Here is a 25,696-nt window from a genome sequence, read left to right as displayed (position 1 = left end):
CAGGTCTCTTCATTTATTTAAAAAGCCGTGGTATCATCTACCCAGTATATTCTCCACTGTACAACCATAGAACTATAGCTAGATCATGAGTCGCTACATGCAAAAACAGCATTCATATGTTTCATTACCTAAAATTGGACATGTGAAAAGTACTTCTGAGTATGGGAAAATAAAGTTAAGGTTCGGAAATAAACTGGGGCTCAGGGCAAAAATGCCACTAACATTCAAAATATGGGTGAAAAAAGCCCCCACAATGAGTTCATGTTTTTTTTATTGCTTTAAATAATCATTATTAACATCTGATATAGTTCCAAATGTATGCATAGTGAATTTTATTAGAATTTTCGCTGAACATTATCCTTGTGTGGCACCGCATCCTCATGCAGGTACATTGTGTTTTGTCTTCACTATTTCATTTCCATTTCATTTCCTTTAAACCGACTGATCTCAGTTCAGGACACTCAGCTCTGGGCTGTCATTAAAGGTCATGTGACAAAACAACAAGTAGTGTTTTTGGGAGAAACGTCTCGGTTACGTACGTAACGAGACGAAGGGAACGAGACATTGCGTTACTAACGCATATGGGGAGTGCCTTCATACACGACCTATTTGAAACCTCTCTACAATAACGCCAATATTCTAATATTGGCTATGGTGTTTGAGCCAGCCTGTTTTGGCGCGAAACTGACCGCTCGTTTCGGCGTGAACTGACCGCTATAAAACAGGTGCACAGACACCATTTCCTCAGAATTTCTGACTGAGAACAAGGAGTGCATTGCTCGTGCCTCAAGAACTCTGAGTCTTGTGGTGCGGCTAGCGTTCGCAATGTCTCGTTCCCTTCGTCTCAGAGAACCGAGGTTACGTACGTAACCGAGACGTTCCCTTACGACTTCAGTCCACTTGACATTGCATTACTAACGCATACGGGGAACAGAATCCCATCACGCCGCACTACACGACATAATTTCCTAGAGAGGAAACATGGTGGCGCAGTCTAATGGGATGGCGACCAACATGTGTATGCCGCAGTGAGTGATCCTCTTGATGGCCAGGAGGAGAGCACTCATAATGAATATATGAGCTATAGCCATATAGTATGAATTACTCCTTATGAACCCGGCCGGGAAGGGAGTTTATTTATAATGAAGTGCTTGTGATTTATGGCATTATAACAGCCTGAATGCAGGCGGTTGTGTAAATGATGTGGAGCCCGTACTTAAAAAGGGGGCATAAGTATATATATATATATATATATATATATATATATAGCCAATGAATAGCAAGGACTTGTGAAGGAAGAGATGTTACTTCTAGGTTGTAAAACCTTGCAAACATGTTTTGCGAGGACCATCCTGCTTCAAAACATATGGCTTGTAAGGACACACCATTCGCCCATGCCCATGAGGAGGCCATGCCTCTATTTGAGTGTGCTTAACACCAATTGGACAAGTCTGAACCTGCGATTCATAAGCCAGGGTAAGAAAGTCTTTGCTTGGAGAAGGCCATCCCTTTTGCACATCCTCCATAGCATACAAAGACCTGATCAGACAGTCTGCACTGGCAAGTATGCTCAACGTATGTATGTAGCGCCTGCACAGGGCATAACAAATGCAATGATTTTTGCCTCATCTGAATTAAATGGAGGAGGGGAGAAGGCCTGAAGATGAACCACCTGTGCTTTGAAGGGTGTGGTCAGGACCTTGGGTAAATAGCCTTTCCTGGGTTTGACAGTGGCTCTTAAAAGACCAGGCCAAACTCCAGACATGAATTGTCGACTGATAATGCATGTAGGTCAACGACCCGTTTTTCTGAGTCCAGAGCCAGCAGTAGTGTGGGGTCTTAATAGGGAGCATACGCAAATCAACAGAGTCCAAGCATTTAGGACTAAAGTTAAATCCCAAGTCGGGGCTGTAGCCTGCCGAGATGGGTTTAATCGTCTTGCTCCTTTAAGGAACTTTATGATTAAATCATACTTGCCTATAGAGGCGCCGGTTTCATGTGCGTGATACGCAGATCTAGTTGCCACATACACTTTGAGCTTTGACGGGGTGAGTCCCGCGTCTAATCGCTCTTGAAGAAATATTACAATTTCATGTATGGGGCAGTTTACCGGGTCCTTGCTGTGTGAGAGACACCAATCAGCGAACACCTTCCATTTTAGTGCATAGAGGCGTCTAGTGGACGGTGCTCTGGCTTGTAAAATGGTGTTTATGACTGAACACGTCAGTTCTGGTGCATTTAGTATGCTCCATTCAGGAGCCACACATGCTGGTTCCACAGCTGGGGCTGGGGATGCCAAATTGTGTGCCTGAGAGAGGAGATCCCTCCTCAGTGGTATTTCCTATGGTGAGCTGTACAGCATCTCCATCATTTCCAGAAACCATGGCTGGTTGGCCATTTAGGTGCAACTAATAGAATGTTTCCTTGTCCTCTCAGACTTTGCATATGGCAGAGTGGATCAGGTATACTGGAGGAAACGCATATTTGTTTTTCACCGGCCATTGCATCCCTTCCCAGCGGGGCTTGGGACTTCGAAGAACAGAGGGGATAGTGGGCATTCTCCACTAAGGCAAATAGATTGATTTCTGCTTTGCTGAATATTTCCCAAATCCTCAGTATAGTTTGAGGATGAAGTCTCCATTCACCCGGTATCGCCCCTTAGTGTAACAGTAGACGTGCACAGTAATTCAGGCAGCCTGGGACATATGTCACTCTCAGGGAGAGATGATGCTCGCTCCATAGGAGGGGGTGACGCGTCATTCTCGACAGTGGCGGTGAATGAATTCAGCCTTGGCTGTTTGTACCACAACTGTCATGTTGACTGAGCAAACCAGGACATGACAGCTCACTATTTCAGACTGAAAGCCTTTAAGGCTAGAATTACAGCCAATAGCTCTAAGCGGTTGATTTGCCACGCCCTCCTCACACCTGTCCAGGTGCCAAAAGTTGGGTGTCCATTGCACACCGCCCCCCAACATGTGTTGGAAGCATCCGTGGTCACCTCTTTTCGCCTGACAACTTGGGACTTCGAGTACCAGAGGGGACAGTGAGTATTCTCCACTGAGGCAAATAGATAGATTTCTGCTTTGCCAGATATTTCCCAAATCCTCAATACAGTTTGAGGGTGAAGTCTCCTGAATTCTGCCTTGGCGGTTTATATATGCCACAACTGTCATGTTGTCTGAGCTAACCAGGACATGACAGTTTGATATTTCTGACTGAAAGCCTTCAAGGCTAGGAATACAGCCGATGGCTTTAGGCACCGCGTGACACTTGCCCCAGCACGACACCTCGCTGGTAAAATGCAAGAGGATCTGTCCGTGGTGCTGAACAGAGGCTGGATATAGTGATTCGCATGTGTCATCGGCGCTAAGCACGTCGCGCCACACGGCGCTTCAGCACTCAAGAGGTCTCATATGTAAGAGAACTAATGGAATGACGGCGGATGCCGCCGCCACAAATCCCAGTGCTTTCTGAAACAAGTTTCAGTGGAAATGTTCTCCCCAGTTTTAACTGAGATGGACACTGTAAATTGGCTGAAGCAGTAAAACTTTGCTGGCATAAAAAAAACCTCTGATTGTGGCAGTAACAGCCAATTGTCGAGGTAGTTTAGGATGCGCATGCCGCTCAGTCTCAGAGGGGCGACAACCGCATCAATGCACTTTGTGAATGTGCGAGGAGCCAAAGACTGTCCGAAGGGCAGGACTATGAATTGATACGCTGTTCCCTCGAACGCAAATCTCAAAAACATCCTGTGATGTCGTACAATTTGGATATGATAGTACGCATCCTTCAGATCTATCAACGCAAACCAATTATGTGGGCGTACATGCGATAAGATCCTTTTCTGAATAATCATTTTGAATAGGCACTTTATAAGTACGCGATTAAAATGTCTCAGATGTAGGATTGGCCGAAGCCCTCCGTCTTTGTTTGGAACAAGAAAATAACGGCTGTAAAACCATTTTATGCTTGACAATTTGGCACAATCTCGATCGCATTTTTCACGATGAGGGGTGTATTTCGGCTCGTAACATTGGCGCGTCATCGGACGAAACCGTGGAAGACAGAACGCCGTTGAAACGGGGTGGCCGGTGTGCAAATAAGGATCGTATATCCTTGTTCGATCGTTTTTGCACCCATTCTGAAATACCCGTTAGGGATCGCCATGCATCCGCATAGTGGGACAGAAGGCAGTTTGGTTTGCTCACTGTGATATGATGCGACGCTCACTCTAGGGAAGCGGTTGCGCATAATGTGTGTGCTTTGAAGAGGAAAAGGGGGCTCTTTATTGAGAATGTGTGGTCATCTCGTGCATTTGCAACGAATGCTGTATTCTTTTTGCACTTATTGCATTTTTATTTTTGCATTTATTTGAGTGCAAGACACAAAAACAACATTTTGAATAACAATATCCCTTTCCCGACCAACAAAAGTGGGGAGATGGGGAACAGTGTTTTGTGTCTCTCCAATCGAGCCTTTTTTGGAGCAGACCCGGAGGGAATCGTGGGCTCTGCTTTCCGCTTCAAATGCTATTGCCCGTCAGGAGCGCTTTGCTGCACGTAATGATACGCAGGTGCCTGTGAGGCTTTTAGTCGCACGCTGACTCGAAACAGAGCGAGGGCGAACCGGCTGTGATATACTCCATGTGGGCATAAAGTGTCTCATAGCCTGTGACTGCTGCTGAATCGCGACATAACGCTCAGCAAACTTATTCATAGAGCCGCCAAAAAGGCTGGCTGGAGACACAATAGCATCTAAAAGAGTGGCTTTTTCTTTATCACTCATTTCTGCCCTGGAGCGCCGCCATTGTGTGGAGTGCTGATCCAGCTTGTTCTGCTGCTGAGTAAGCTTTTCCCGCCAGTGCGGACGTTTGTCGACACGTTTTGGAAGGATGTATATGTTACTCGCTGGGCAGAGGTGTGCCGCTACCGCCTCCTCCACAGGGGGTAATTGGGCATATAACCGTTTTCTTTCCCAAAGAAATTATCCACATTAAAGAGGATGGCGTCACTGCGCGAGCGCGCCATATAAGGTCGCGCGCCAGGACTTGAATAGTTTTTATTATGAACTTCGGGGAAGAAATGTGCAGGATGCTGCCGTTTAACCGCGCCCGCACTACTGGAACCATTCATCGAGGCGAGACGGTTCCTCTGAGGGAGACCAGTCAGGGTGAAGCTCTTCGACTGCCCTTGTAAGGACACGGAGCATCTCCCTGTCAGTGGCGCATGCATGTTCCTCGCCCTCGCTGGGGGAGGGGCGGCAGCATTATCCACTGACCATTTGCCTGATGTGGCGAGAGACATGACATCGTCATCATCCCCAGCGTCAGATCCACCAAACGAGACGAGGCTGCACGCTCATCAGAGGGCCGGAGCTCGTCTCGCACATAGCGTATGGGGATATATGCGCTTCGTGGAGATTGAGGGGCTCGTGGGGCGTGTGCCGGCACGAAATCCACCTCAAGTTCGTCCTGCTCGGCCTCACGGCCCCGCTGTGCCTACTCGTGTGAACCCTCGGGAATCACAGAAGAGGCTGGTGGGAGGGTGCGAGAGGCTGAATCGTCCCTCAGAACGAGGGCGATTCGTGAGCGAAGCGACTTGAGACTCATGTCCTCACAGTGAGGACAGTCTGTCTCCATGAGAGCTGACTCTGCGTGGGCGCGGCCCAGACAGAAAACGCAGCTCTCATGCTTGTCTGACGGCGGGATGTGTCTCTCGCACAAGGAACACTTACGGAACAACATCTTGAAAAAGACGTGAACACGTAAGTGGCTCTTCTAGATATATAAATATAAATATAGATTTATATTTATATAACTTATATAACTTACATTTATACACACAAGTACAATTTTGCTTTAAAAATATACTGTACACCTGCCGACGCGCTGCGGAGAATCAGGATGCTGAGGTCCGTTCACCAGCGAAGCGTCAAGCGGCGAGGCGGAGTGATGTTCGCCGGAGCACTGCAGGGGAGCAGAGAGTCTTCTCGCTGCCGTGAAGATTCCGTCCGCTGACTATTGTGAATCGACGGCGAAGGTAGAGGGCTTCGAGACAAGAGGTAATCGCTGTCTTGAAGGAAGAAATTCTGAGGAAATGGTGTCTGTGCACCTGTTTTATAGCGGTCAGTTGCGCCGAAACGAGCGGTCAGTTTCGCGCCAAAACAGGCTGGCTCAAACACCATAGCCAATATTAGAATATTCTACAGACGCAGCATCCACACGCCCTGCATCAGTGGCCGTCTGACTGAACTCTCAACATTAAAAAGGACAGGATCTACATTTGGTATTATATATATATATATATATATCAGCAAACTCACCTCTGTCTGACCTGAATTTTGACATTCCAAATGGTAATCCATATAAAAAGAAACCCAGGAGCCAGTTTTAAAATCTAATAGGTTAAACGAAAAGACATACTGGCATCCACCATTGGAAGACAAGGATCTCTCTAAAACAAAATTGTGCAACTAGATACAATGTGTAAGCAGCAAGCAGTTTTTAAAGATCACAAGCACAGTCTACATGAAACATGAATATATGATCTCCCTCGCTCTCTAAATTAAAATCTAAAAGAAATTCTAAATATCTGGAAAAATACAAACATATACAGTGTATGATCACAAGATGTAATTATACCTTGCATTTGGTCTAACCTAAAAGTCAATCTTGAGATGCTTGAGGAGAATGACACTTCAGAAGTGGTCACCAGTAAAGATCAGTCTAAAAATAGCACAGAGATCATGTCGACAGTCTTGGCTTAACACAAATACCAGATCGGTTCACCAACACCTAGCCAGCAGTTTAGAGTAGACATGATTTCTAAACACAACAGACATCATATTCTTTAAATTAATCAATGAATCACTCACAGAGAGAGAATAATGAACTTCTAACAGATGTAATACACTGTACAAAAAATCTGTAATTTTATGGGATTTTTACTGTTTATTTTAGTTTATTTTCCTGTATTTTTAAAGTACAGAAAAATATTAATAAAATTACGGGAATAGACAGTGAATGTACATGTCTAATGTAGAATAACATGGAAAACCTGTAATTGTGAATAACCATAAAATGTTTATTAGAAAACCTTTTTCTAATCTGTTAAAATAAATTCACAAATGTATCAAATTTCACCAATATTTATATTTTATTTAATGTATGATACTTTTAAATTCTAGTTTAATACTGTAAACACATTTTTAAACAATGTGAAATTCCAGTAAAATACAGTTTTGTATGATTATAAATTACATTTTTTTTTATGTCATTTTACATATACTTATTTTTCTTAGTTATGTAACACTTAAAATATATATTAATACTGTACATAATTTATTTAATCGTTAAAAGAAATACATCTTGAACGTTATGAGACAAGCCATTTCAGATTTTTGGACACTTTGGAAGTTACTCTAAACATGTGAAACAACACAACAACGGCAACATTCGAGGGGAGGGTTTATCGATAGAAAGTGCGGTCGATGGAAAGAACAACGATAAGCTAACGTGTGCAATATTCGCAGGGATTAAATTGGGTCACTGACAGTCTGAATCCAGGTGGTGGAAAGATGACAAGGTGCACAAACCCACATTGCAAGAGCTACAAAATGGTAAAAGGACTGCACTTATATAATGCCTTTTTAACCTTAAAGGTATTCAAAGCACTTTACACTCATTACACTCGTGACTCATTCACCCATTCACACACACACACACATTCATCCATTAACACACCAATGGTGGCAGAGCTGCCATGCAAGGTGTTAGCCTGCCATTGGGAGCAACTTGGGGTTCAGTGTCTTGCCCAAGGACACATTGGCATGTGGAGTCATGTGGGCCGGGATTCGAACCACCAACCCTGCAATTAGTGGCCGACCCACTCTACCAACCGAGCTACAGCCGCCCACAAAACATACCAGTGTGAATGGGTTTAATTTTGGATATTCAGCGTGGATGAGGGAACATTCTAAAATTGATGTTCGACAAACAAACAACGGCTAATTTCGAGGGAAATTAGACAATCCACAGTCACAGCCTACACGTTGCAGCTGCAAGGCAAGTATACTAAACTCAAGTTTGGTAGCATTAGCGTTCTAATTATTACACTATGACTTTGACTTTACTCAAGTTTGGAAAATGTACTAAATCTGTATGACCTGTCATATTGCATACAATTAAGTGTTAGCTATAAACTATGAGGTTATTAATCCAACTCTCTCCTCTCAAGTTGTTGAGTGGAAAGTCGACTCATTAGCATAGCTGATGTAGTACGGTTGAGGTGGTTAATGGTTTTAAACGTTTAGCTGCCTACGCATCAGTGTTCAATACATGAATTTCTTTGGATTTTTGCAGATTTCTTAATTAACATGTCCCATGCACTCACATAGACTTGATTTTTGTTTCTCTCTGCAGATAAGATGCGAGTTGAAAGGTGAAAAGCTGAAGCTAAAAAGGCGAGTGTTGGGCCATAGTTAAAGATGTCAAAGATTACACTTCTAGTTGTGGTGGTTCTTTGAAAACTTTAAAAGTTTACATACATCATCAAGGGCTACACATGAAATGAGGCACATTACCATTATGCATGTTGTATAGCAATTTGCAAGTCTCACTTCAGAAATTACAATGATTTAAGTGTCATGTTTTCCATCATCATCGGCAGTCATCTTCGGTTTCACATATGAGCCTCTGCAGGTATCCTTTATATGTGAACTTCATTACTGTCAGAAACAGTTTATTTAATACAAATGATTCCCGAACTATGTTTATATATAGATATTACTAACAACAGCTCACACCAAATGCCAAAAAAATCCAAACTGTTCCTTAAAGGTTTATTATATGTACATTGGACTATAATGCAAAATTATGTGTGTTGTGAAAGGCGCTATTCAAATAATATTTAATAATTGCTGGACTTGGCCTTTGAACTAAGTTTGTTACAAATAGTTACAGATCCCCTCTCTTGTGTTTTTGTACAACAGGAAGTTCTTCATTTTATCTGTGGACCAAATCATTGTGAATAGCTACATCACGGTCTTCATTGATGCTGTTGTGTTGATGTTTGCCTCCTACTACTGCTTGAACATCTCTTACCCAGCTGTCCAAGGAGCAACATTGGAGTTCTTGCAAAGGTAAGAAAGCAGAAGTCAATTTTATACATCAAAATGGATATAGAAAATATTTTCCCCCGCATAATCTAATGCAATCCAATACAAGAGTGTTGCAATAGACCCTACCTATCAGACTATGTCAGAGAGCTGTTGATTAATTTCTGTGGAAATTTTGAAGGCTGCAGTTTGTGCTGGTGTTTATTTTGATAGCATTATATTCAAAGTCTTTCTAATGTTGTCCATCTACATTTTCATATGACTGAAAGACTTTACATGGAGGTTACATGCTCCGGGTGCTCGAGTCTTGCCCAGGTTCAGTTTTAGAAACCTGTTCCTCCCCCAAACCTACAGAGACCAAACCCAAGCTTTTGACTGCAATTATTTATTTATTCAATGATGACCCTTCTCTAAATGTAATATTAAAATGAGAAAGAGTATATTACAGTAGAGTCCATGTTTCATCACTGAAGTTGTTTGTTGTATTTCATTCAACGGATGCATTTTTAAGATAATTCCCGACAAGGGATCGAAAGTGGTGATGAAAACTTCCAGAAAGCAGATGGCAGTCAGTCCTAGGTTCTTTCCCTGATATAAAAAATTGTGGACTACGAATGGAGGGAGTAAAACAAAACATTATTCAGAGAAGAAAACCTTGGAGTCCAATCTCCCTCCCTCCATTCATATTCATGTCAGTCTCACATAGACTTTTCCAAAAGACTCACTCTTGCCCACTGTATTCTTGATTTTGAGTAAACGTTAAGTGTTGTCTGATAGTACCATTGATGCATCTACACAAATTCTCATCACATTTTAAGTATATATTAGGTTCACACTACTGGAAAAATACTTTTTTTTTTTTTTCTTGATTATTTATTTTTGTATTTCTCATTTATTTTGACTCCTTAAAAGCCATTTGGAGTATTTTAATTTGTATAACAAATTGTTAGAAATTCCACACAATTTCAAGTTTTGTTAGCAAGAATGTTGCAAGAGGTGCAACTGTTTTCTGATCTGGTCTTTTGGACAACATAATGAAATAAATGTTAAAAACAGGAAGTAAGTGTGTGCTGATTGTTTAAAAGCTGTATTGTAAAACTGCATGTCATCATTCTATAATTTGTCATTCAGCCACATTGTTGAATTGGAGGCCACACATTTTCTGTCGTTTTAAATAAGTGACAGTTTCAAAGGGTGTATAAGAAAGATAATGTAATGCTGCTTTTTCACACATTGATACCCATTTTAACACCAAATGATTGTAATTATGATCATAATAATTTTGTTCTCAATTAATTAAAAGAAATATGGGCATACTTTAACATTAAAGATCTATTAAATGTACAAGATTTTTTATGTAAAGTTAAATGTAAACATTATATTAAACTTCAAATTATCTAAAATGAATAGTATATTATTGTAACAATACATTTTAAACAGTTTTATTTAGCTATATAATTTTATTACAGTAAAAATTTTAAATTTACAAGATTTTTTCATAAAATTATATAATAAAACCCAAATAATAGCAGCACTCTTTTGCACTTTTAAGGCTGATTATTTGTATTATAGCGGTGTTCGACCATATTTATAGGTAATTTCATTGTTGCAAATATCCTTCATTAAAAAGCTTTAAAAAAAAAAAAAATACATAAGATCTCAAGTAAAATTAAAGGTACAAACTCTATTTTAATTATGGAAAATTACTATATTATGATTTGGTTATTTTCCGTTATTTCATAGAATTTTTTTGCCGCCCCAGCTGCCGGAATATTACAATTGTTTTTGTGGGGGGATTTTTACAGTGTAATGCATAAAACCAAAAAAAGGCGATAAACAGCATGTAACGAACATTAAACAACAAAATTCACAATACAAACCCTAATCTCTGTATACATGGTGTAATATTTATGCTGACAGCCAGACTGCAGACAGTGTGTGCATTGTGTTTATCCCGATGCCATCTGTGGACAGATGACGATCGATAATATCAGGAAATGGCAAAACCATGGATATGAGAAGTTGCCAAATATATTAAACAGTGGACAGGGTGTGAAACTAGCACCCGCCACCCGCAAAATGTAACAAGGTTGAATCCAGTTCCTCGTCCAAATATATTTCATGCAAGGGTTATTTTGCACATCTACCCGCAACAGGTGGACGACCTGCAAGACATCGGAGTGACACGACAAGAAATGCTGTAGTCAAAAAGAAACCCACTTTACTGTATTTTAAAAAACAGACAAAAGAAAAGCCATCAATGCTTGTGTCTGATTCACTGTTTGTTCAGAGTCGTGCAGCACAAGCCCGTCTCATGGAACAAGTCCGTGTAGAGTTTTCACTCTTTTTTTAGTGCTGCAAATGATCTCAGGAGGTGCTTTGAGTTTAGTTTACTTTATTTCTATATAATTGGCATTGTAACTCAAGTCTGCAGGTTCAGTAATATATCTCTTTGTACTAAAGAAACAAAGACAAAAGTGATTAAATCATAAAATAATTCAGACACACGTTCACCTTGAACCTAAAATTCTGTTTTATTTCATTTTCTTTAGGCAGCATTAACTGTTGAACAGAACTGCGATGCACCTCATTGATCTCTGCCTGCATCACCTTTGTCTGATGGACTACACTCTTGAAATGGAATACATAGACTATCATTTAATTGCCAACAAAAGCCTTCATCAGCCAAATAACAGAGAACAATCGCATCTGAACTTCCTTTAAAGACATTAGTCATAATCTTACAGTTCATAATAAAATCTTTATTTTTTAACACTGACTGTTTTTTTAAACACTTATAGTTTATCAATTTTAAACCATGACTTGAACTGCATATAAACAACTAATATTGGCATTATATTCATTATATGTTATTTAGCCAGAGGGGGACTGGCCCCCACATTGAGCCTGTTTTCTCCCAAGGTTATTTTTCTCCATTAACTAACATCTTGTTATGTTTTCCTTGCTAGTCACCTTCGGCTTGCTCACTGGGGTTCTAAATACAGTTGTAATTTAATTTTATACACAATTTACAATCATATGTTAATGCATGATTTTCTGTAAAGCTGCTCACACAAATGATGCGTGTTGTGAAAGGTGCTATACAAATAAAAATGACTTGATTAACAACATAGGTACAGAAAAATGACTAAAGAAAGTTACATCATGAAATGACACAAGCAGCAACAGACAACTAACCCATCTGAAGTAAGACTGGATTATAGATCATGAAATGACTGCTCTAGGTATTTCCACAGAACTCACACCATGTTGTCTCTTGAAAAGTTGAAAATTAACTTGCTTTTGATAACTTATTTTTTTGTTCAAAAACAATATTTCACAGGATCTGATTTCATTGTATCTCTTCAGTGCTTTTTTTCTTGCAATCCAGAGAAATTTAAGCTGACAGGTGTAATTTAAGCACCACTAGCATCACCAAATAGAAAAGCACAAATAATTACTGTTTTCAAATAGATTCATCCTCCCATCCTCCATTGGTTGTACAAAGAGACAATCCTGCCCAAATCTCACACCATTGGTCAAGCCAACGTTGCTGCATCAGGTTGGATGGCCCACTCAAACAGAGTACGGTTTTGATAACACCATAGAGCCATGGTGTTACACTTTTGTGTAATCAACCTACAAAAAGCTTGACTCTGAATATTAGGTAGAGGTAGAATTTTAAGATCGAAAAAATTACATCAGCTTTAAATGGATTTGAGAAATAAATTAAAAAGGCTTATTCTTAGAGACAAAACAGGTTACGATGGTGCATTGTGACTTAAAATTATCAAAAATTATCTAACTTGTTAGCTAGATTCTATATTAAAGCAGATTTGAAACAGTCACCATCTACATTATTAGGTGCATTATTGCTTCTGAGTCAGAAACCAAACGCAAGCCATTACACATCCATAATTATCTGCACACTAAGCCACGGTCTACACCAGGGTTTGAGTCATTTTTAATTTGTACTGTTATTCACTGTACCATCCGCTGTCATCCACTCAACAGCGTAGTGCAATACAATATACTGTAAAGCAGAGGAGGGTTTTACTTGAATGATTAACAAAAAAGTGAAGAGCTGCCTGAATTGATCGGTGTCGTGTTATCAGTGGCACGCTGATAACATGGTACGCAAATGGCAAACGCTGTACTCGTCTTTTGATTAGAGCAGTTTCGTCACACTTTAATAGTGTTTAGCTTCCCATTCAGCTCATAACTTACAGAAAATAAGCTGCGTGATTATGAGGAAGGGTTACATCAAGATGTAGCTTGGCATGCAGGTGCAAGGGACTTCATATAGCTAAATAAAATGCATACTCCTCTTTCCCTGCTGCTCTTTCCCTGTGATTATCCATGTGCCAATGGTGGGACTCATTCCATAGGTTTCTGACACAAGTAACTATTTCCCTTTACAAAAAAGCCAAATTTCTAAACCTTAGTAAGTCTTTTTGACAGCATCTGGTATCTGTCAGGGCGACAGACTTTGTTGTATGATCATGCACTTTTAAAATCTCCATGTGTGTCTGTCAAGAATGGCCTACATGGTGGCCCAAGTTATAATGCTAGTCTTGCCATATTTTGAAGCAGCACCTAAAATACTGTATGATCACACAGTGTGGCATGGTCAGATAAAAGCTTCACTTGGCCGAACACCAGAGACCACTTACTGCTACATGCTTCAAAGTCCAGTGTTTTCATCTAGCTTTTGTAGTTTTCATCCTTTTTTTGTACAGGTCTGTGTGTCACTCTGAACTTTAGTTTGACTGACAGCCTTTATAATGCCAAAAGCATCCTCACAGCTGCTTCTGAGTTGGAGAGAAGTGAGATCTCCACTCTACTCTATGAGAGCGGGATGCTATTTTAAGAAACAGTACAGAAGCTTTGTTCAAGAGTTCCATTCATCATACAGCTGTCAAACGATGAATGCTTAAAGCTAAATTATCATGTCTATTCACAGTACCTTTGACAACCTCTGTAAAGACACAGTCATAGAGAGAATTAATAATGACAGTAAATGTGTGAAAGTACTCTCGTCAGACCACGTCCTTCTGAATCATAAAAAAATTTATACAAATATTATATATACACATACATGTGTAAAGGAGAGGTGTAATCAATTAGCATAAGCAACAGGAATTTTATAATCATCAAATTATACTGGCTGTTTGGTCCAGTTCTTCTGTGCAGTTTAATAGAAACTAGTGTATAAAATGTAGGCCTAAATGCTGAACAAACTTCAGTGTGCTCTAAAGTAGAACATTTTAATTCAGCCCACCTGTGTCGGGACCAATGGGATTTGCCAGGAGTATACCAAAAAAGACATGTTCAATGTGTAAATGGAATCTAGATATTTAAACCACATAAAAATGGTCTGAGAGGAGTGATCAGTTAAGAACAAATGCTCCACATTTCTTCTCTTTTTTTCCCCCCAGATGGCGCACACATGTGAAAAGTCCCTCTTAAATTTTCCAGAAATTCCAGACAAATTTGAAAATGCAGCAATCATGCTTTATAAATTATGCTGATCCTAAATGCAAACACATACGTCACATCCACTAACATGCACAATTATAAAGAACTTATCAGTGAAGCGGAGTTTGACAAACAAGCACTTGAAAACATCCTGACCACCAAAGCTGAGAGCAAGTATAAATATCTCATTTAATACTCACTTGAATCTTCCCTGGCAGTGTTGACACTGGTCCCCAACCCACCCACGATCACAGGCGCAGGATCCGTTCACACACCTGCCCGACAAACAGCTCTTCTCGCACTGTTTAGATGGAGAGCCGTCTGATATCAGCACCAGGGAGAACATCACACACAGCCATAAACATCTGTGCACGCCCCGCAGTCTCTGCCTGACCAGAAACAGCTCAGGTCTGAGTATCCTCTTCCCAGCAACCATGTCTTTAGATTTGCTGTTGTTAGATTGGGTATCAATATATTGGGAACTTTCTTTCCTGCTTTCTGAGGCCCGGCTTGTTTCAATTATAACAGCAGGGGGTACCCATTCACTTCCAGTACCAGATCATGAATGTCCCTTAAATATCAGCGATCACCCCTTTTATCCTAAAATCTAGGCGATCATTTAATGGGAAAACCCCAGATCCGAGCGTGATATGATCAAATCAGCATAAACACAGGCATATTAAATCAGCTGTCTCGCCTCATTGTGTTTCTGAAGCAGGGTAGGAATTTCCGACGTTACCTCCTGCAGTTACAGGGCTGGAAATAATTCTCCATACCATTGAAAAAAGGCTTTCCCCCAAACTACAACCATAACTCAAGTGACTGGATATTTCCAGCGTTAAAGCATCATATTATTCAACGGTCTTACTCTGATCCCACAGACCCTCCGCAGCAGCCATCTTAAAGCGTAAACATTCAGCTGGCTTCCCAAATGCACTGCTGGTGGTGTTTGAAGCCTTTAAACCTTCAGGGTTGTGTGGGCAAACGTTCATAAGCCACGGGAAAGGCTAAATGGGCCCGTTAAAGGTGTTTTTCGAGGGGAAAGCATCCTTTCTAACCGCAGCAGTCAGTAACATGGATGTTGTTTCTGCTGTTGTCCGTTACGCTGAGGAATTTGGAAAACCTGAGGTATTATCCGCTTTACGCATATTTCTGTTGCTTTCTATTCAGCCTCGGCCTTCAGGACAGGTACGTTCCCTTTTCGTCCGAGCGTGTTGAAAAAAAAAAAAAAAACAAGCCTTCGGTGTGTACGATCCCTTAGTATGCGCTGCTCGCACTGGCTGGCTGCTCGGGTTTGAGCAAGCTCAATACGAAGATATTCGCGCATGCTCAATGGGAAGATGACATTAAAGAGACAGTCGCCTGCAGTGTCTCTTGGACTGTCCATTGCAGTACTTGAGGTGCTTCGTCAAACATTGTGTACCACTTCTCTGGGTAGTTTTACCGACATGTCGGATTTCTTAGTATTTTATTTATATTTATTTGCAGATGGAAGATCTTCCCTATTTCCTATGGATACAATGGAATTGTTAACAACATTTGTTAGATTAGATGAAGTGTTGTTTAGTGTTTACATTTATATGTGACAGCCAACCAAGCCACTATGATAGCAAGCAATTTTCCAGAATTTAAAATTATAACATATTATTTAATCTATGCAACTACTGCAGAAAGTGTGCCAGTACATTTCAGCACAATATTATACATAATGAGTGCAATAATACTATGATATATGATACCTCCCTCTGGCATCGTAACAAGTCCACTTCACCATCTCACTCAGGGCCATTTCTTGGCAGAAACTGCAGCTCATGGCCCTTAATCCACCAGGGGGCCTCCAGGGGGACAATCATAACCAAGGGGTTTGCTTAGGCCCTTCAAAAGACTACAAATGTCAATGATCTCAATTCTTAATTGTACAACATCTTAAATGATTGACTATCAAGGTATTATCACGCAGAAACCAATTACACTTTTAAACCATCTCAATAGTGAACTCTGTCTCCTCTTTTAAGTGTTAGGTGCATCTCGGTAAATTATATTCTGCTTTTAGCCGAGTTCATAGGACTTAAACGGTAACCAAATTACAGCAGGATGGCAGACATCTTGTACCCTGCTGCCCTTTGGGTACCATTATTTTATTATTATCACCATTTAATACACCAGAAACATGTGGCATTACTCACTTGCTATAAGTGTGCTTTAATATGGAGCAGGGGTTTGTCACCTGCAGTGTGATCAAAACACACACACCAAAAAAAGGCTAAATATGGTCAGCACAAATGCATGTGTATGTCAAAGCAATCATTAGCACTATGTAAACGGTTTCTGAGGAAGTATAATGTATTATATATAAAACATTAAGGTCCAATGAAGAATTTAAGCGGTTTAGTTATTCAGATTTAGTATTTTCATTTTGTTCTTTGTTTGCCAAGCAAAAGATGGGGAGGGTTTGTGGACCATAAGGAAGTGAAACATCCTGTATACTCCGATGAACTGTATATCTGGCCATTGTTATAATGTAATTAAAAACTCAGTTCAAATGAGATTTTTGAATATTCCACACGTGACAATCACTAGCCTGTGTAGTCTGTTGTAATGCTTCTTACACCTCATAGACATCCCATCCATCCATCCATCGTCAACCGCTTATCCTGTGTACAGGGTCGCGGGGGGCTGGAGCCTATCCCAGCTAACATTGGGCGAAAGGCGGGGGACACCCTGGACAGGTCGCCAGTCCATCGCAGGGCCACACATAGACAGACATACACTCACACTCACCTCCACATCCACATCCACACCTAGGGCAATTTTTTTGGAGACACCAATTAACCTAGCCTGCATGTCTTTTGGATGGTGGGAGGAAGCCGGAGTACCCAGAGAGAACCCACACAGACACGGGGAGAACATGCAAACTCCACACAGAAAGGCCAGGGCAACCAGGGTTTGAACCCACGACCTTCTTGCTGTGAGGCGACAGTGCTAAACGCTGCATCACCGTGCCGCCTCATAGACATCCCTTTTTATTTAATTCTCATCACATGATCCCAATTCCGTCAGGGACTAAACAGTAGAATAACAACATAATGTAATTATATTATAGCACTGAATACGATATACCTAAAATGATATCCTTGCTTTAAAGAGGAAATTGCAATTATATTTAGAGTAATTCATACATTGCCAACATTGCCCTTGGCAATTCTACAAAACATAAATGTTAATGGGTAGTTTACATAAACAGTTTTTGGAAAGCTGACAGTTGATCTGTGGAGTGAAATGTTATATAAAGCTATTTTTAACAGCATTTTACCTTATGATTAAAAGTCTGATTAAAAAAGGCAAAATATGGTGAGCATATTTGTTGCAGCTTGGATCTTGCAAAAGGCAGATTTTATTTACAAATGTATGATGTATTTTTTTTCTATTTTTTAAAGCTGAAATGTCCTGTTGTGTGACACTATACTCTATCAAGAACTATTTTAAACAGCATTTTGCCAATAATTTTATTATAATTATGCATGCAGCTTGTATGATCTCATAAAAAGACAACATTGAATATTTGTACTTTTTAAAATTAATTTGTTCCAACACATGGCCAAAAAGTGTATGTTTTATTGTGCTGTCACTATTTTCTTCAAATTTATCACAACTATTAATAAAATTTTTACTTTCACTGGTTAACCTGTTTATTGGCAGGTTATTCAAATAAACCAGTGAAAGTAAAAGTGGTGATAAAGTTGAAGAAAATAGTGACAGTACTATAAAACATACACTTTTCCAAAATATTGTTACTGTATATTTCTAACCTAAAACCTTGATGTTGATTTGAAAAGGTCCTGGGCATGTTATGCGACACTACCTAATTTAATCAATATGTGCTCCAAATTTTTATTGTGTCATTGAGACTTTTGAGCTTCTCATTTAAACAATATTCCAGACTTAAAGAACATCCCTGTCTCAACTAGAAGAGTCCTATATTCTTTCATGACCCACTGGGGAAAATGACACTTTCTCTTCAGACTTTAAACAGAGGAGTGAAAAAAATCAGAGCCTTGGGCTATATCAAGTCAAATTCACTGAGCACCACAGTAACTGCACTTGCATGTCCCTGCCTGTCAGAAAGCACGTGGCATAACTGCACAGAGATGCAACACCAGTGGCCTGCAGGATTAGCATATACACAGCCTGGCCAAAAAATAAATAAATAAATCACTGTTTGGATTTAAATAATGGTTATGATATGATAATTGAATGGCTTCAATTGGTCAGGTCTGGGCTCAGCCAGAATATTATGCAGCAATAAAATAAAACCCGATTACCTGAATGTACTGAATGTTCAGGTTATCCCATCAATGAATTTCTTATTCCCTGTAAAGCACGGGCATATTCCAGGATGACAATGCCAAGATTCATCAAGCTCAAATTGTGAAAAAAAATGGTTCAGGTAGCACGAGGAATAATTTTCACATGAACTGGCCACCGCAGAGTCCTGATCTTAATCCCACTGAAGGTCATGGGATGAGAAGACTTTACGGAGTGGTTTGACTCTACCGTCACCAAAAGCGCCTTTAGCTTTGATTACGGCACGCATTCGACGTGGCATTGTTTTGACAACCTTATGCAATGTCACAACATTAATTTCCATTATTTATTGTTAATTTTTGGCCGAGATCTTGTATTGATGATGGTAGAGTCAAACCACTTAAGTCTTCTCCAGCACATCCCAAAGACTTTACATTTTATAGCCACATAACTTTGCTGAGCCTAGACCTGACAAACTGAAACAACCCCAGATCATAACCATTATTTAAATCCAAACGATGACTTATTTTTTGGCCAGGCAGTGTATTGTCATGTGGGAAAGCACAAGAGATTTACGATTCAATGCTCTGCACTTCAGGCATGCAATAATAAACCCTTCACTATGGCGAAGCACTATAGTGCCCCAGATGGTAAACACACATTTAACAGTATGGTATACAAGCATTGCAGCTATGTAGGAGGCATAACAGCTACAATTGCATAATGTAATACACATTTTAATTTGAGCTAAAAGTAAAAGTTATACTATCTGTTTTTCTGTAGCAATGTTGAGATGTGTATTTAGACTCCTTTCTAAAGCTAATAAAATACATGCACTGATGGGAGGGGATGGGTTTTATATTTCACATAGTGATTTCCCATGATTTTGGTCTTTGTTCATAATTTCATTAAATTATGGATGGACAGAGTCAGGGAGCAGGAGCTGAATGTAATCTTCATCCCTGACTAAAAGGGATTAGCATTTTAGTATGCTGCATCTGCTGATTGAGCACATAAAAACACTCTGGAAAACCTGAATGAATGGAGTCAAAGGCTACGATCATGTTGCTTTAAATAAATCTGTGAAAAGGCGTTTCTGTGCATTTGATGGCTTTTTTGCAACATAACAATACAAGCCTTTTTTTAAGGAGTGTACAATTTGTATTGCACAATTGATTTTTTTTGTGTATAGATTTGAGAAATGTAAAACTCTGTCAATTCTACTATTAAATCAAGATATTACTATAAATATATCAGTAGTATGCAAAAATGCATACTAATACAAGGATATGAAATTTATGGCATTCCAAAATTGTATGTGTATGAACAATAACCCATTGCCGTTTGTTTTGTTGAGAGGAGCCATTTGGTAGAGTGTGGATATATGTTATTATGTAGCAAGTATTTAAATTGCACATTGAGTGTAATTAAGTATGGTTGTTTTTTTGCTGGGATGGAATTAAACAAATTAAAGGACTTGGGTATTTATTAGCAATGAAAATAACTGCATTTTATTCAAGTATATTTTTCTACACTGACATTTCATTAGGTGCATTGGCCCCTGCCATCAGCTGTAATGATAAAAAAAAAAAAAAAAAAAAACCCACTAGCTACATCACATTTGGGCTTCTATAATTAAATATTGACATCATGTCAGTGCCAATGGGTTTTTTGTCACCAAAATAAGTGCAGTTTAACTTTACCAAAATCTATTTCAATGTATAAAAAATAAAGATCATTTATTTCCCTTGGTACCATTGGGACTACAGCCAAGTGGTTATTATAATGAAACAATAAAAATAAAAAAGCTCTTTGAAACTTCATTGGCTTTGATTCTGAACTTGTTTACTTCCACTATGTAATCCACTAAATCCACCAACTTCACTGACGCCACCCGTCTTATCCTTAATTACAAGAACCATATATGGCCATGCAGTGGGATTCACAAGGGTAGTGGCAGAGAATCTAGAATCAAATCAAAGTGGACCAGACAATTTCCAACAATTCTCTCACTGAGAACATAGTTTATCTCACGGGATGTTTAAGCACCTTTAATCATTGTTCTGGTCTCCATTATCGTTCTTAGATTTAGATGAGCTGGGTTTATCCTTTGATTTTGTTTTCTCTGCATTCTTCTGTTGCCCTGTTGGCTTTGGGCATGGCTGCAAAGCCTGTGAGATGTCTGTCAATGTCCAGTGATCCTCCCTCAATGCATGCTCCTCCAAGGTGAACTGACCCTGCTTGGTCCGGGTCAGTTCCTTGGCAGTTCCTGCAAGCAGAGTGGTGTAACTCAGATTACACATGCCGTGTAAATGAAATATTACCATTCATGTTAGATGATGGTATTAGATTGAATATATTTTAGAGCTCTACCTTTCCAAGATCATCAATCAGACTTCTAACATAAAACCCGCCTCCACACTCAACATCTGTAAATAAAAGTACATTTCAGTTTTGTGAGAAATCTAAGGTATTCAGTGTGGCATAAAATGCTTTATCAACTAATGTGCACTCTTAAAAGGAAAGTTCACCCAAAAATGAAAATTCTGTCAGCATTTACACACAAAAAAGTCTTTCTTTCGAGGAACAGAAATGAAGAGGAGAATGACAGCCTTTAGGCCCCATTCATTTTCATTTTATGGAGAAATTTGCAACAATAGTCTTTCCAAATATAGCATATAAATGACTAACCTAAGGAGAAGAGCGGAGGGCTGAAATCTTGTAAAGACCGATTGTACACAGTAACTGGATGTGCAGGTTTAGCCTCTTGTCCTTGCTTGAGCAGGACAGACATGCGCTTGCCATCTTTCTTCAGTGCTGAATATCTTTAAATGCAAAAAAAAAAAAAAATGTTTTCAAGAAACATAATGCTGTCTAAAGCATGTATAAAGAGTATGTATGAGACAGAATGGACTGACTCAGATGTGGAATCTGCATAATTTCCCCAGTAAACTCCTTTAACTTCTCTTCAAAAGCCTCTTTTGTGCTGTGATCTGTAAAAAAAAAAAAAAAAGAAAAAGCTGTTAAAATACTATTTCTGCAAATAGTAATCTCCTAACATAATTTACATGCTACGTCATAAACTCCACAAGCAAACTTTACAATACTCATATACTGACTTTCATGAGGTATAATTTTCCATTTTAGAAGTAAAACCAAATACATTATGATTCTCACCATAACTCCTCTCTTCAACAACACTTCCAGTGATGTCAAGTGTATCAACTCCCCAACAGCTGAGTATTTCTTTATAAAAGTAAATCAAATAGTACAGTAATAGAAAAGGGAAATGAAACATGGAGAAAGATTAAAGGCACACTCTTTTTGTTAAACTAAAAAGCTAAACTTTTACACAGAAAGAAATAGTAAAAGTGGGAAAGTATTTTTGGAAAATATGTTTAAAATTATGTGCATGAGAGAAAAACTGCTTAATTTTACATATGGTTCTGGGCGCACATTTATGATTGCAGCCATGTTAAGATCACATGACCAGACGAATATTATGGTGCATTCAAGCCTTCTGGGAAGTTTGTACTTACGAGGTCGGAGATGGTACATATGATATGATGTGCGTTCAAGTGGTTTTATTTAGAAAGAATGGACCCATCTTTAAATAGCATATTTTTGCAATGACATTCGTAAAAGAGAACTTTGGGTATTACGTAATACTGCATTTACACCACTAGGTGTCTGAGCAACATTTACACAGTGCATCTTTAGCGTGACCCAGAACATGCTTACCCTTGATCCTGCAAGCATGGTGGTGAGCATCTTGGTTCCTTCACCAATTCAAACCACTGTAAAACAGGCATGTGTTCTGTATAGTATGTAACAGCTTGAAAAATGAATCAATCTTGATTTACTATTGGTCGTCTTAAAGTTGAAGTGTGTAACTTTTCTGTTAAAATAATTTATCTTATCCCAGCTTAATATGCAAAGACAACTGCTAGATATTTGTAGGTTAATTTTCTAAAAGACTGTAAACACTGTGTCTCTGTGGCACTATACAAATTTCTCTGCTGTTTTGAGTCATAAGCCAGCTAAATGAGTATTATTTTCTGATAAACTTTATCCTTCCTCTTAATTAACAGGACAAAAATTCATACAAACTAGAGCTGCACAAGTAATCATTAAAAGATTGCGATCTTGATTCAGACACCCACGCAATCTCATTTCTAAATGACAGTGATTCTGCAATGCATATTAACATTCAAGTGGCATGCATTTGTAAGAAGGTCAAATTTAAATTCACTTCAAGACATGTTTTTAAATGTTGATAAACTTTATACTTTATATGGTAACTACAAAGCACAGCGCTCCTGCACGAGACGCTGAATAAACTAAAACGCAATGGCCAAAGATGTATGTCCAGCACAGTGCTGTACAAAAGGCAGGGTGCAGCCACGATTAGCTAGGAGTGGGACATAATCTCTGTCCAGTTCAATATTTGAATAGCCACCGAAGCTACAAAAATTACCATGATCTGACTATACTCACTTCCCATGCACTTAGGTCTTGTGATGAATGCTCGTTTTTCTTTATCTTAGCATGTGAGAAACAGGTTAAATCAGTATCATAATCATATATATATATAATTCAATTTTTAACAGGATTTGTTAATTTTATTTGATTAATAATCACAAGGTGCTGTTTGGTTTATAATGTGTTTGTTGCACCCTCTTGTGGATTTAGGACATTTTAAAATTATATATTTGATTTACAACTGTATTGCATTTTTGCATAGATTAATGAAGAGAACATTTTGTCAGAACCTCTAGTAAATTATACGTTTCTATATTTAATACGCTTATGTCCAGGTTTTGTAAATCACTGAAATAAGCATTTTTCTTCCGAATCGTGATCTTAATTCTAAGCAAAGAAATTGTGATTCTCAATTTATCCAGAATTATGCAGCTCTAATACAAACCTTAATGTGCAGTCAACATCCACAAGTAAAACTGAATTATTACCAATAACAATTTGCTTCTTCCATGATTCTTAAATTGACACGCACCCAACTCAGAGCTCAAAGAAAATCCAGAGTCCCACTCATAATTACGACTTTGTGGTCCCGTTCATGTGCATTCAACTCGTAAATACGATCATTCTGACATGACTTGAGAGCACCATCAGTCTCTTTATCTGAATAATTAGTTGTAATCTGATGCTTTCAAGCTGACTGCAAATAGCGCATTCTTGCAATGACATTCGTAAAAGAGAACATTGGGTATTACGTAATGCTGCATTTACACCACTAGATGTCTGAGCAACATTTACACAGTGCATCTTTAGCGTGACCAGAACATGCTTACCCTTGATCCTGCAAGCATGGTGGTGAGCATCTTGGTTCCTTCACCAATTCAAACCACTGTAAAACAGGCATGTGTTCTGTATATTATGTAACAGCTTGGAAAATGAATCAATCTTGATTTACTATTGGTCGTCTTAAAGCTGAAGTGTGTAACTTTTTCTGTTAAAATAATTTATCTTATCCCAGCTTAATATGCAGAGACCACTGCTATATATTTGTAGGTTCATTTTCTAAAAGACTGTAAACACTGTGTCTCTGTGGCACTATACAAATTTCTCTGCTGTTTTGAGTGACCAGTCCATACCGATATAGCACTGACTCAACCAATGGCGTGAGTTTTGGGCAGGACTATCTGTTCGGTTGATCAAAACAGACAGGGGAGGTATTCAGAAAGCTGTTTGAAAACAAACGTTCAACTCCGTTCGGTGGCGCAGTAATTACATAGGTCAGCCTTTATTGTAAAACCTTAATTGATTATCATTGTTGTTTATACTATGATACTTCACAGTGGAAGACGATAAAAAGATTTGATTATTTACCAATTTTTAAAGGTTGCTTCTTTCATTTGCGTGTGTTGGGATTCTTAACACCAGCCTTTGTGTCAGAATAAACACGTTACGGAATCAAATGTATTCTGGCAACAACATTCACCATCTAATCTACTGATCAGATATGGTCGAAATGAGCTGCACTGGGCTGCATTACTCAAAGATGCCCTAACAGAAACCCATCATAAAGATTTGCTTGCCTTTTAAAAGATCCTTCTTCAGAGTGTTTAACACATCTGACGAAGTGGGTCCCTGTTTCTTATAAATGGAAAATATACCATTCAGGGACTGCAGTTTGGATAATGAACCGATATGGACAGTTGACACGCCAGTCATTCTTGTTGGTATCACGGCGTAAAATAGTGACGTCATTAATGTGCGGTAATTTTAGTTCTTTTAACAGTCACTTAAATACAAACACGGACATCAACGTGTTTGTCTTTGAGCGAACATTTAGTTGAGTGTTGCTTATTAAATAATAGTATGTAGATTTTATACTAAAAAGTTACATTGGGAAAACAATATTGTCTTCGAGGCTCAAAGAAAAATATGAAACTACCACAAGATGGCGATATCTACACATTAACAGTTCGGGCTAAGTAGCTAATGGATGAATTGGATAATGGATGAGTTTTGTGTTAACAAAAACAATGAATGGGATGACTCATTTATTAGTTAAATTGTTTAATGCAATAAAATGTTAGAAAACATTTATCGGCGTATAGACGTGTTAAACGAGCATAATACGATTCATACCAAATATTATGGTTAAACAGCAGGACATATACAGTATTGGCCTATGCTATAGCCTATATAATGAAGATTTAAAAAAAATAAAATAATTTTAATAGGACCTTTAAAATATTGTAGTAAATGATGGGGTCATATTGATTTGCAACTGCATGTATGGAAAAATATGAAAGGTTCTGAAAGATAA

General features: G+C 38.9%; 1 protein-coding gene and 1 pseudogene across 2 annotated transcripts in view; both read right to left on the bottom strand.

Annotated features, from left to right (window-relative positions):
* Window positions 1-15,874, bottom strand: part of LOC127633481 (attractin-like protein 1) — a 142,425-nt gene extending 126,551 nt beyond the window's left edge. For both annotated transcript variants that reach the window (XM_052112626.1, XM_052112625.1), the window contains exon 1: window positions 14,796-15,874. In XM_052112626.1, coding sequence (XP_051968586.1) covers window positions 14,796-15,031 — 236 coding nt within the window. In that variant the 5' untranslated portion in view covers window positions 15,032-15,874. The remainder of the gene's footprint in view (window positions 1-14,795) is intronic.
* A 5,077-nt stretch (window positions 15,875-20,951) lies between these two features.
* On the bottom strand, window positions 20,952-25,095 carry LOC127633213 (pseudouridylate synthase TRUB1-like; annotated as a pseudogene).
* Between the last annotated feature and the right edge of the window lie 601 nt (window positions 25,096-25,696).

Source organism: Xyrauchen texanus, chromosome 40 (assembly GCF_025860055.1).
Source record: "Xyrauchen texanus isolate HMW12.3.18 chromosome 40, RBS_HiC_50CHRs, whole genome shotgun sequence".
NCBI classification, from domain to species: Eukaryota; Metazoa; Chordata; class Actinopteri; order Cypriniformes; family Catostomidae; genus Xyrauchen; species Xyrauchen texanus.
This window is presented reverse-complemented; position numbering and strand designations above follow the sequence as displayed.